Here is a 12,059-nt window from a genome sequence, read left to right as displayed (position 1 = left end):
GCTTGAAATCATTCAGTGTTTCATCATCTGTTCAGAGCTGAAGAAGGTTCAGAATGTAGAAGTTTAGAAAATGGAAACTCCAAACAGCTGAAGCCAACAGGAAGCAGCTTCAAACAGGAAACTGTGCAGAGTTTCAGACTATATGTCCTGATGCAGCCAGTTGGATTTTGGAGATTTGAATCTCTGTTCTGTGACTAAGTCCTTGAATCATTTCTTCCAGTTGGTCCAACAAGACAGACTAAGTGTTGGACATGTGTTGTGGCTCCATTAGGGGAGCTTCTAAATGTGATGTGATGGCCCCTCTGGGTCTGTCAGGTCACAGCACTGAAGAGAGCTCAAACTGGGCACACAGTTGTTCCAGTCTGGACCAAAGACTATATACTGGGACTGAGGGACTGCTTTGACTGCACCCACTGGGACTTTTTAAAGGCTCATGTTCTCACTTAGATCATCGATTTCTACTTACATTTCTTTCTGGGAAAAATGGGGATTACTTTGGAAACAGGAAGTATTTTCCCCAATAAGCAGCCCTGGATTAGTAAATCACTCCAACATGTTCTCAGGCAGAAGAAGCTGTCTTGTTATGAGGGAGAGAAGAAAAAGATTGAGGCACAGAAACTTGTTGAAAGAGAGATAAAGCAGCTAAAATCAGGTGTAAAAGTAAAGCAGAGGATGAGCTGAATAAAGGACACTCAAGGCTGGCTTGGAAAGGAATGAAGTCCATGGTGGGGATGCAGAACAAGGAGCAAAGATGAATGTGATGCTGAATCAGCAGAAGACTTGGACTCATTTGATTCCAGCTTTGATATCATTGATTTCAATGAAGAGCTTTGTGATTGTAGCAAAGGGCTGGTAGCTCTGAGAGTCCCACTGATGAGGTGTTTGTGTGGAAATCTCTTAGTGGGACCAAAGAGAGAAAAAGCCCTGGTCCTGATGCTGTGGGAGGGAAATGATTGACGTGTGCTGTGAGGAACTGACTGGGAGATCTTCACACATTTTCCAGTCCTCCTTGGAACAACAGGAAGTTCCCAGCATATGGAAACAAAGGTTAAGTGTCCTATGGCACTCAGTGATGATGGTGCTGTGGCCCCACCACCTCCACCTCTTTGTAAAGGAACTAACTGTAATCTGAAGCTTCAAATGGAACTAAGACTTCCTCCACTAGGTGGCAGTGTCTGATGAGAAAGTGTTAGTGGAGCTGGCCTGGAGTCAGAAACAGGAAGATGCAGGATTTGGGCTGAAATGGGGAAAAGTGGTTCGCACTAGTGCCTTAAAGCAAGAAGGTTGTAGGTTGAAGCTTGTTGGCCTTTCTGTGGAGGTTGGATGTTCTCCCACAGTCCAATGAAATGCTGCTTAGGTTCATTGGTGCTTCTAAATTGGCTGTAGGTGTGGATGTGAGAGAGTGCTTCTCTGTCTCTCTCTGTTGGCCCTGTGATGGACTGCTCACCTGTGCAGGTGGACCACGCCTCTTGCCCTATGACAGCTAGGGCACAGGCTGCAGCCCTGTGAGCCTAAGCTGAATAAACAGTTAGCAAAAATGATCCATAGATGGCCTGAAATCCCCCAGTTAGCAGTTTGGTAGATAGCTATGACATGCTAATCCCATCCAGCAGCTGTATTCTACCTGTAAGCTGATCCCTGCTGAGCCAAAGCACTTTTTCATATACAAATTACAACCTTTAATAGAAACCTATTGGTCAGCATCTTATTAGCCTGCTGTTAGCTTCATTCCACAGAAAACTGAGAGAAACTAACAGAGTTGATAAAGAATAAAGAGAAATGTGCTGATTTAAAGCCTTTGAAGTGCTTCAGATGATCTCTGTCCACTTCTGTCCACTCATTCATTCATGTAAGCTTTCTAATGCAGCTTTGATCTTCACAGTCTGCTTCATGAAACTCATTCTAACCCTGAATGTCAGAGTGTTCCTCCTTCTCTTTCCCATCATTCATGCTGGCAGTGGAGGAGATTTGGATGTTGGACTGTGTTTTGGATGATGTGTGTATGTTTGATTTGGACTGCTGTCTGTAAAGCAAACGCACATTTTGCTTTGGATTTCAGTGTCAGACAGACTTTAAGGTGGAATGAAGAGTTGGAGAGTTTCACAGTGAATTATCCAGTGGAGGATTTTTCTTCTTCTTTGAAGGTTTGAAATGTGAACATTGTTCTGCTGCAGTCAATGGACTAAACCAGAGAAGAAGAAAACAGACTTTACCATGAAGATCCTCAGTGTGGATCAGTATAATATCAGCCTGATGTCTGCAGTTTAGTGTCAGCACAACTTTCACATCATATTCATCTCAGCACAACTAAAACATGCTGACTGACCTCAGAGTTTCAAGTCCACATCCTGGACTCTCCAGGAAACCACACAGATGCTTCACTCCTGAATCCTGCAGGTTGGTGTTCCTGTTCTTGTTAGTCAACCACCAGAAGTCATTGCTCAGCTCCAGCTGTCTCAGATGGGAGGGGTTGGACTTCAGTGCTGCTGCCAGATAATCACAGCTGATCTCTGACAAACCACAGAGACTCAATCTGTATAAAGAGTGAAAGATGTAAGTTTATTAGACAAAGTGTGAGCTTGAAATCATTCAGTGTTTCATCATCTGTTCAGAGCTGAAGAAGGTTCAGAATGTAGAAGTTTAGAAAATGGAAACTCCAAACAGCTGAAGCCAACAGGAAGCAGCTTCAAACAAACACAACAAGAGAAAAAACTCTGAATGTTTCACATTAAAGTCGTACATTTCTCATAAAAACAGGACAAAGACTTGAAAAAGTCGTGTTTTTCCTTCCAGGAACCACAAGGCTTCACTTTTAAAGGTGAAGTGTGAAAGAAATGGACATATTTGAAGTCCAACACCTTTTTCCAGTCACATTATTAAAGCAGACAAACTACAAGCTCATTTTCATTCCAACAAGTCATCTTCTGACCTGGACTAACAACACTGGTCTCTATGTGCAGCTGGCTGTGAGACCAGTGCTCAGGGAGCGTCTACAAAGTGCAACACTGAAAGCACATCACACACTCATTTGCTTCCAGCACTTTCACACAAACATCTACTGTCATTATTGTCACCAAACTCTGTGGATCCTTTAGTGCAAATTCAAATGGGATCAAATGGTCAGACAAAAGAGGGTTATGAGGAAATATGATGAAATGTTGTGTATTAGCAGCAAGTTATTGAATCATTTTCCTCAGAAACCAAACAAAATGATTGACAAACATGTTTTTACAAACTCAGTGTTGGACTTGGATCAGCAGGATAAGCTGATGTTTAAAGGCATTTGAGTCTCGCTGTATGAGAGTCCAGGTATTACTCAATATTTATGGATGATGTTCTTTCAGTGTTGCACTTTGTAGACGCTCCCTGAGCCTCACAGCCAGCTGCACATGGACCAGCTGACATTACCCAGCATTAGAGGCGGGTGTAAAAAAATGGATTTTCCTATTTAAATGGTTTTAATTTGAATAAAGCGATGTTGATTCATTCAATCCTGAATCGATGTTTAATATAAATGTATTTTGCCAGAATCTCTGGTTAAAGCTCCCAAAAGTATTTCAACAACAAGCAAACAGATAAAACAGTAAATGAGAGCAGCTAAACACACAAAGATGGAAACACAGAGCGTGGATCGTTCACTCGACGGCACGTACACGGACACGCCGTCGGGGCTGAAAGTGGACAGCTCACAGATCCTGAAGCTGCAGGTTTCATCTGTCTCCAACCAAAACTGAGTGAACCAGCAGCAGAAGAAGATCCAAACTACGCTTTACGTTTGATGAACATCGTCATGAATTCTCTCTGACTTTGACGTTTACTTCCTGCACAGCTCTCTCTCTCTCAGTGTACTTCAAGAACAGTTTACCTTCAAAAATCTGTTTCCTGCATTATTCACTGCTTATTACGCACCAGTCTGCTGTTGTGTTCACTGCTGTCGGCCTCCCAAAACAAAGCCTCATTTCTGCTGTTCAATACTGAAGAAATGTAAACCTTTTAAAATGATGACAGATTACAAACTCTCAGCTGTGTCTGTAATCAAACCTCTGTAACTTTGCTTCCCTTCAGCAGCATCAGCTCATGTTCACATGTTGATTCATGGTTTGCTTCAGTTTTTGATGGACTGCAGAATATTTTGAAGGTTATCTGCTATAAAAAGCCAGAACAGGAAAATCTGCTTCATGTGTTTCTGTTTGATCCTCAGTGACTTTGACACAAAGGCCTCTGCTGTGATGATCACACCTCTGATCAAGTCTCACAGTGTCAGCTTTGTTTTTATACATATGGATATGTGCTGATAAATGATCAGAGTTATAATATTTCCCACTGTCTGCTGTGTGCCGTGACCTTTGACCTGCTAAAGACAGTCAGCTGTGGATTATTCATTGTTGTGTCTGATACTTAGAACTGTGAGGAAGAACACTACACAGTTAATCAGGGTCCCCTCTCTCTGAATCAGGAAAGGTGGGCAGGCCGCGTGTGGGCCGCGGGCCATACGTTGAGTCTCACTGTTTGAAATGTGAACATTGTTCTGCTGCAGTCAATGGACTAAACCAGAGAAGAAGAAAACAGACTTTACCATGAAGATCCTCAGTGTGGATCACTATAATATCAGCCTGATGTCTGCAGTTTAGTGTCAGCACAACTTTCACATCATATTCATCTCAGCACAACTAAAACATGCTGACTGACCTCAGAGTTTCAAGTCCACATCCTGGACTCTCCAGGAAACCACACAGATGCTTCACTCCTGAATCCTTCAGGTTGTTTCCCCACAGGTCCAGCTCTCTCAGATGGGAGGGGTTGGACTTCAGTGCTGCTGCCAGATAATCACAGCTGATCTCTGACAAACCACAGTCCCTCAATCTGTATAAAGAATGAAAGATGTAAGTTTATTAGACAAAGTGTGAGCTTGAAATCATTCAGTGTTTCATCATCTGTTCAGAGCTGAAGAAGGTTCAGAATGTAGAAGTTTAGAAAATGGAAACTCCAAACAGCTGAAGCCAACAGGAAGCAGCTTCAAACAAACACAACAAGAGAAAAAACTCTGAACGTTTCACATTAAAGTCGTACATTTCTCACAAAGCTCAATTATGTGACAGACATTTCATCCCATGTCAGTTTGGCCTCATCCTGGGCCGGATTATCCAGCACACACTCTGACCACAGGCCCAGGGGCCACGCACAGCTGGGCTCCATCCAAGAGACAGGAAACAAACCAACACAATAATAAAAAGCACCATGTGATCTTCTTACATCTTCAAGACAAACATAGTAAAAACATGAGCATATTTGTTTCCTGATAAAATGATGTGACAGGTAGAACAGAGTAAAGTGGTGGTGTTACAGCCTTTCTCCCCTCTGCTGCCGAGGCTGTTAGTCTCTCCCAAACTCAGCTACAGGACTTCCAAATGAATGAAAGCAGCAGAAGTGGCTTTACAAATGAAAGAGGAAGAGGAGAAGAAGAGGAGAGGGAGGCCACCCTGACCATCACTCCAGCTGAAAACATCACACTTCCATTAAAGTTGGTGAGGAAATGTTGAGCAGGATGAGCTGCTGGCTAATCTGGAGGCTGTAGCAGCAGCTCACAGTCACAGTGGGTTTCCACTCATGAAAAAGCTCTGGCTGCTTCATTTCTCATCTCATATCAGAGACTTTAATGCTTCACTGAAGCTGTACTGTGATGCTTCCATATCCCAGTGAGGCCTCCATAATGATTTCAGCTGCTCTGTACACACACTGTGTGCCCTGTATGGCTCAAAGTCTCTGCAGCCTGTTTTTATCTGCTATCATCAGATCTTCATCATCCTCATTCACATCCCTCACACACTCTACAGCCTCATCAGCACTGACTTCATCTTCACTGACTGATGGAGCACAACATGAACCTGTGGAGGCTGAAACACTGTCCTGTCAAACATCTCCCCGTCACCACTCCACTTCTGTCAGCCTTTAAATGAACCCTGCTCAAGTCTGTCACTTCTGTTTGGAGCCAAAAGGAAAAACTGTTGTTCAGTCGTTTGGAAAGACAACATTTCTGAAAGCACTCAAACTTCTTCACATTTGTCTTCAGACACATCCTGAACATTTAGGAACTAAAGAAAGTTTCAAACATCAATCAAAGACCTGAAATATAGAAAAACAACAACAGCCGCAGTCAGTGAACTCACCTCAGAGTCTCCAGTCGACAGTTTGGACTCTCCAGTCCAGCACACAGAAGCTTCACACCTGAATCCTGGAGGCCATCATTTCCACTCATGTCCAGCTCTGTCAGATGGGAGGGGTTGGACTTCAGAGCTGAGGCCACAACTTCACAGTGAGACTCTGAGAGTCCACACTCAGTCAGTCTGTGATGATAGAAAATATAAAATGTGTTATTATAAAAGCAGAAAATCTGCATTATAAACACAGACTGAATGTATATGAAGACAAAACAGAGTGAGGTCATAATCTGATGAATCTGCTCTTCACATCTGTGCTTCAGCTCCTCTTACTGTGTTTGACATGACACAACGATTGAGTCTCTCTCAGACCTGCAGACTTTTAATGAGAATCTTTGTTTGGCTTTAATCTGCAGATGAAGGAGGAAGATGGTGTCACATTTAGGCTTCCATAATGTCCACAGTCTGTCACTGAGATCTGATCCAGAGTCAGAGTGAAGACACACATTTGGACTGTTTCCTGTTTTGACTCCAGAACATTTTGAATGAGTTCAGCTCAGTGAAGAGTTCCAGCTGGAAAGATGATCTCTGTTTGCTACCTGCTGTCAGGTACGACTGTTCACGTCCACACGCAGGAAAAACCTGCTGACTGTTACCAAACGGAGCAGAAATCTCATCACTGGACAATAATGATGAATGAACTCAGAGCTGCTGATATCAGATCTGATTTCAGGGGAACTAAACACAGAAATGATTGGCTCATTTTAGCTTTCTGAGCCATTATCTGCTGCTGTGTCGCTAGTTGGCAGAAAATGATTTGTATTCCTGTTCAGGGCTTCAGTGTTTATGAGTCCAGATCCAGGTGACAGCAAGTCAAAATGATGTTACCTGTCTGTGTCCAGCAGCAGCCTGTATTCACTTTGAATATTGTTATAACCTGACATGGATCAGTTTGTCTTTGATTGGTTTGTAAATGTCACTGTTTCCATTGGACCTGAGTGACGTACAAAGACAGAGAGGGAGAGAAAGGAGAGAGAGGATGGAGACAGCAAAGAGAGAGCAAACACAAACAGGTGAGAGGGGACAGGTGACCAAGGTCAGCAACCAATCAGAGAGCTTCTGTTTGACCCACAGTCACTGATGATGACTGCACATAACCAAGCAGTGTGTTACTCTGATATCAAATATGGATCCTGCTCTTATAATAATGATCATCAGATGATATTATTGTGTTATTTTGTAGCTGAATACGATGTTTGTGTGATTATCAGTGAAAGAAGCAGTGAGGAGGATGGAGAGAGAGAGAGGACAGAGGGTGAAGTTAGAAACACTAAAAGGATTTTTCATGGATTTCATGGATGATTTGAGTGATTTCCAGCAGGACACTTAAACATGTCAGTGGACGTCCTAAAGAACATATTCACTGATATGAAACGTGTCATTGAACAGGATTAATATCAGTGGAAACATGGTGGAAACAGCTGTGACTGCATGGATGTGACACACTTCAAATCTGTTCTCCACTCTTGGATTTGGGATCCATGGAGCTGCTGCTGAGTCTGTACAATAAAGGAATGGTGTGGAAGGTTGCAGCGTACGGACACAAACACTTTCTGCTTACAATCTGATTTTATTTTCAAAATTAAACTACTAACCTACACTGATCAATGATGTTAATGATCACATCTGGACTCACCCAGCCTTTCTGCAGTTCCTCACAGCTGGAATCAGTCTCTGTCGTCCCTGCTCTGATGTTTTGTACTTCTGCAGGTCCAACTCATCCAGAACCTCCTCTGACATCTGCAGCATGAAGGCCAGAGCTGAGCACTGGATCTCAGAGAGTTTCTTCTCTGATCTGTTCTCTGACTTCAGGAACTCTTGGATCTCCTGAAATAATGAGAGGTCGTTCATCTCCATCAGACAGTGGAAGATGTTGATGCTTCTGTCAGGAGAGATTTCATAACTGTTCATCTTCTTCAGGTTGTTGATGACTCTCTGGATGGTTCCTGGACTGATCTCTGTCTGACCCAGCAGACCTACTAAGAGTCTCTGGTTGGACTCCAGACAGAGGCCATGAAGGAAGCGAACAAACAGGTCCAGGTGGCCATTTTTACTCTGGAGGGATTTCTCCATGACTCTCCTCAGAAATACATCAAGTGATTGGAGATCTTTGTTATCAAAAAGATTGAAAATCATCGTGGTGAAAGATTCTGATTTTAGAAACATCTTCAGCACCTTTGTCTTCCTGTTGGTGTGACAGTGGAACATGTAGACAACAGCCAGAAACTCCTGAATGCTCAGATGAACAAAGCAGTAGACTGGTTTCTGGAAGATCACACACTCTCTTTTGAAGATCTCTGTACAAACTCCTGAGTACACCGAGGCCTCTGTCACATCCAGACCACACTGCTCCAGGTCTTCTTGGTAGAACATGATGTTTCCTTTCTCCAGATGTTCAAATGCCAGCCTCCCCAGCTTCAGAAGAACTTCCCTGTCAGCCTCCGTCAGCTCCTGTGGACTCGTCTCACGTCCCTCATGGTACTTGTTCTTCTTCCTCTTTGTCTGAACCAGCAGGAAGTGTGACTACATGTCAGTCAGGGTCTTGGGCAGCTCTCCTCTCTGCTCTGTAGTCAACATGTGCTCCAGAACTGTAGCAGTGATCCAGCAGAAGACTGGGATACTACACATGATGTGGAGGCTCCTGGATGTCTTCATGTGGGAGATGATTCTGCTGGACAGCTCTTCATCACTGAATCTCCTCCTGAAGTACTCCTCCTTCTGGGCGTCAGTGAAGCCTCGTACTTCTGTTAGCCTGTCAACACATGTAGGAGGGATCTGATTGGCTGCTGCGGGTCGGGAAGTTATCCAGACGAGAGCCGAGGGAAGCAGATTCCCCTGGATGAGGTTTGTCAGCAGCTGGCTGACTGATGACTTCTGTGTGACATCAGACAGCAGCTTCCTGTTGGTGAAATCCAATGAAAGTCTGCTTTCATCCAGGCCGTCAAAGATGAACAAAAGCTGAGAGACAGCCAGCTTCTCTGCTGTGACCTTCTGTAATGTTGGATGGAAAACATGGAGCAGCTCCAGAAGACTGTACTGCTCATCTCTGATCAGGTTCAGCTCCCTGAATGAAAGCAGAACCACCACACTGACATGTTGGTTCTCCAAGCCCTCTGCCCAGTCCAGAGTGAACTTCTGCACTGAGAAGGTTTTTCCAACACCAGCCACGCCGTTGGTCAGAACCACTCTGATGGGTCTCTGTTGGTCAGGTAAGGCTTTAAAGATGTCCTGGCACCTGATTGGAGCGTCATGGAGGGCGTCCATCTTGGAAGCTGTCTCCAGCTGCCTCACCTCATGTTGGGTATGAACCTCTTCACTCTGTCCCTCTGTGATGTAGAGCTCAGTGTAGATCCTGTTGAGGAGGGTTCTACTTCCTGTTTCATCACTTCCTTCAGTCACACGTTCACATCTCCTCCTCAGACTGATCTTATGTTCATCTAAAACCTCCTGCAGACCAACATCTGCTGAAAGAAAGAAAAACAATGAGACTAAAGAGAAAGAAAACTCTTCAATGTCTGAACAACACAAGAAGTCCAGTTTTCAGAAATGAGTCCATCAGCAGACAGATGTTCAGTCTTACTTTGTACACAGCTGCTCTGACTGGCTGTCTGCAGTCCAGCTCTGCTTCTGGATCTTTCTCCACACTGTGCAGAAGCTCTGATGGTGACACAGAAAAGTCACAGTGGAGATACTTCTGTCCACCTTTGATTAGACTCATTATAAAAAGGAAAACAAAGTTTGAACACAGTCATGTTTCCAGTTCACTGACTTACATTTATTCCATGGACACTCACTCTAACCTGAACCACAGCTACAACCCAACATTGTTGAGGCCTCATCTCCTCCTTTCCTGACTGTAGAGGTTAAATATGCAACAACCAACAAATAAAAGAATTTGGTTCATTTCAAAGAAATTCACACGGTGACCAAGTAAAGTAACCGTAGTAAAGGAGACAACATCCCGTTGATGGTGGGATTATTTGAAAGATTTGCTTTAGTCACGTCACCAAATGCAGTTGAACCACCCGTGGATCCATGTTTGACCATTCTACCACTCTGAGCTCTGCTTTTGAATCATTTTATTATTATCATCATTCATTTATTCATTCTTTGGAGGGGGGCTATTTCCTAATGCCGCCCTAATAAGCTGATGTTCAAGGGGAAATATAACAGAAACTCTTTCAGTGTTATTCATTAATAAATTAACAGATAAACTGTGAAGAAGAAAAAACTGAGATTTAAAGGAGAGAGTGAGAAACTTGATCATCCATCCTCATAATACATGTTTATCAGTATCTGCTGTGACCATACTGCAGTAATAACTACAAGTCTACATTTCTGTGACTGTTGATCAATCACAGCAGGAATCTGAGCTCATCTCTGCACACAGAGCAGCTTCAGCTCTGGGATAAACTGCTCGCTTCACGTCCTTCTCAGCTCACAGACACTCATCCTGATATTTTCCTTTAACATTTGATGGTATAATTCATCTGAGTTTACACTTTATCTGCATGAATACAGAAAAACAGACCCAAACACCAGAAACCATCAGTTTCACCATGTAGAATATATTGTTGTTTCCTTGCTTTTAATTCAGAGAAAAACTCTGATTTGGATTTTCTCTGTTCTCTTTGCCACAGCCCATCCCAGCAGCAGCTGAAGCAGCTGACTGTCACAACACTGAATAACACTTTAGGAGGAATTTCAGAGGTCAGTAAAGCTCCAGGTTCAACATCAGTTAATTAATCATAGTTCATCATAAATGTGAACCTGGCTGGCACACATGTTAATGTTAGCCATTTAAATATTAGCAGTTAGCTGAGGCCACAAGAAGAAGAGGCCCTAGAAGAACAATGGATGATAAGATTAGATTTTCAAGACTAGGCAGAGACGTGTTTTCCTTTACTGTCTCTTACAGAGGAGGGAGCAGATACCAGACGAGGTCACGGAGGTACGGGGAGGATTCGCAGCAGACAGCAAGACTGCCACGTCCATGCGAGAGAGCGATGGCTACGATAAGCTCTGTTTTTGTCTCCCTATATAATGTTGTACAGCCCATGTGAGGGTTATCCTCTCTGTGAACCAGATGCTTGATTTCACACAGAGGTCCACCAACTGAATTTGATCAGTTATGGAACGATTTACCTCGACAGGCTCCTTCACTCGCTGCTTTTAAACCTCCTTTAAAACACACTTTTACTCCCTGACCTTTGACCCAGTGTGACATGTTGACTCACTACCTCAGACAGCTTAAAAATAGTCTTTTTGTTTTTTGGTGCTGCCTAAAAGAACCGTAAAATATCTGTCCTATATACAGTTATGTTCATATATTTTTGTACTACATCAGGAAACTCAAAAACATAGTTTGTAATATTTTAATCCTTATTTTTAAAACTGTTTTTGTCATTTTTCTTCTCCCATTGCATCAAAAATCATTATTTACACTGAATAAATGAGTCAGCAGCTCTCTTACATTGTTGCTGCAGGTTCATTACTGAAGAATGGAGGTTCTCCTTTGGACCAGTCACTCCTTACAGACACACAGCTGGATGCTGCAGATCCTGCTCCATCCTTTTCCTCCATCTTCTTGATGTCAGGGTGGAGTTAGTCTGAGAGGCAAACACACACACTCAGAGGTGCTGTTGTACTGGAAGCATCACACTGACGGGTTTCTAAAGTTCTCATTGATCATTTCATGGAGTTTCTGTGGTAAACACTGTCCTGTGACGTATGTGTTATGGTGAGGGTCATGAGGGCTAACCAGCCCCACTCCTTACTCCTCATATTTCAGCCTGAAGCACAATAACAGCCTAAACCTAACCAGGAGGCTGTAACCTCAAA

The 12,059-nt window shown here is 43.3% G+C and overlaps 2 protein-coding genes across 2 annotated transcripts; both read right to left on the bottom strand.

The window, feature by feature from the left end:
* Positions 1-6,163: 6,163 nt before the first annotated feature.
* Positions 6,164-8,653, bottom strand: LOC147336387 (NLR family CARD domain-containing protein 3-like). Its single transcript, XM_086287075.1, has 2 exons — positions 7,855-8,653; positions 6,164-6,344 (listed from the first exon to the last, which is right to left on the bottom strand). Exons 1-2 carry the CDS (start codon positions 8,589-8,591, stop codon positions 6,164-6,166), a joined length of 918 nt encoding a protein of 305 aa, XP_086143201.1. The 5' UTR covers positions 8,592-8,653.
* An 88-nt stretch (positions 8,654-8,741) lies between these two features.
* On the bottom strand, positions 8,742-10,133 carry LOC147336386 (protein NLRC3-like). The gene is made up of 2 exons (XM_086286186.1): positions 9,799-10,133; positions 8,742-9,679 (listed from the first exon to the last, which is right to left on the bottom strand). The coding sequence occupies exon 2, from the start codon at positions 9,480-9,482 to the stop codon at positions 8,742-8,744; it is 741 nt and encodes a 246-aa protein (XP_086142312.1). The 5' UTR covers positions 9,483-9,679; positions 9,799-10,133.
* Between the last annotated feature and the right edge of the window lie 1,926 nt (positions 10,134-12,059).

Source organism: Aulonocara sp. 'chitande type north' Nkhata Bay, linkage group LG3 (genome assembly GCF_057382095.1).
Source record: "Aulonocara sp. 'chitande type north' Nkhata Bay isolate Kocher_YH1m ecotype deep benthic linkage group LG3, A_spYH_male_GT1.1, whole genome shotgun sequence".
Classification (NCBI taxonomy): domain Eukaryota; kingdom Metazoa; phylum Chordata; class Actinopteri; order Cichliformes; family Cichlidae; genus Aulonocara; species Aulonocara sp. 'chitande type north' Nkhata Bay.
Note: the sequence above shows the minus strand (reverse complement) of the source record. Positions and strands in the feature narration are given on the sequence as shown.

Coding starts and splice junctions, on each gene's coding strand:
- LOC147336386 (XM_086286186.1), bottom strand. CDS start 9,482: ATGGACGCCCTCCATGACGCTCCAATCAGGTGCCAGGACATCTTTAAA.
- LOC147336387 (XM_086287075.1), bottom strand. CDS start 8,591: ATGTTCTACCAAGAAGACCTGGAGCAGTGTGGTCTGGATGTGACAGAG. Junction 6,345..7,854: donor AGGAACTGCAGAAAGGCTGG/GTGAGTCCAGAT, acceptor CTATCATCACAG/ACTGACTGAGTGTGGACTCT.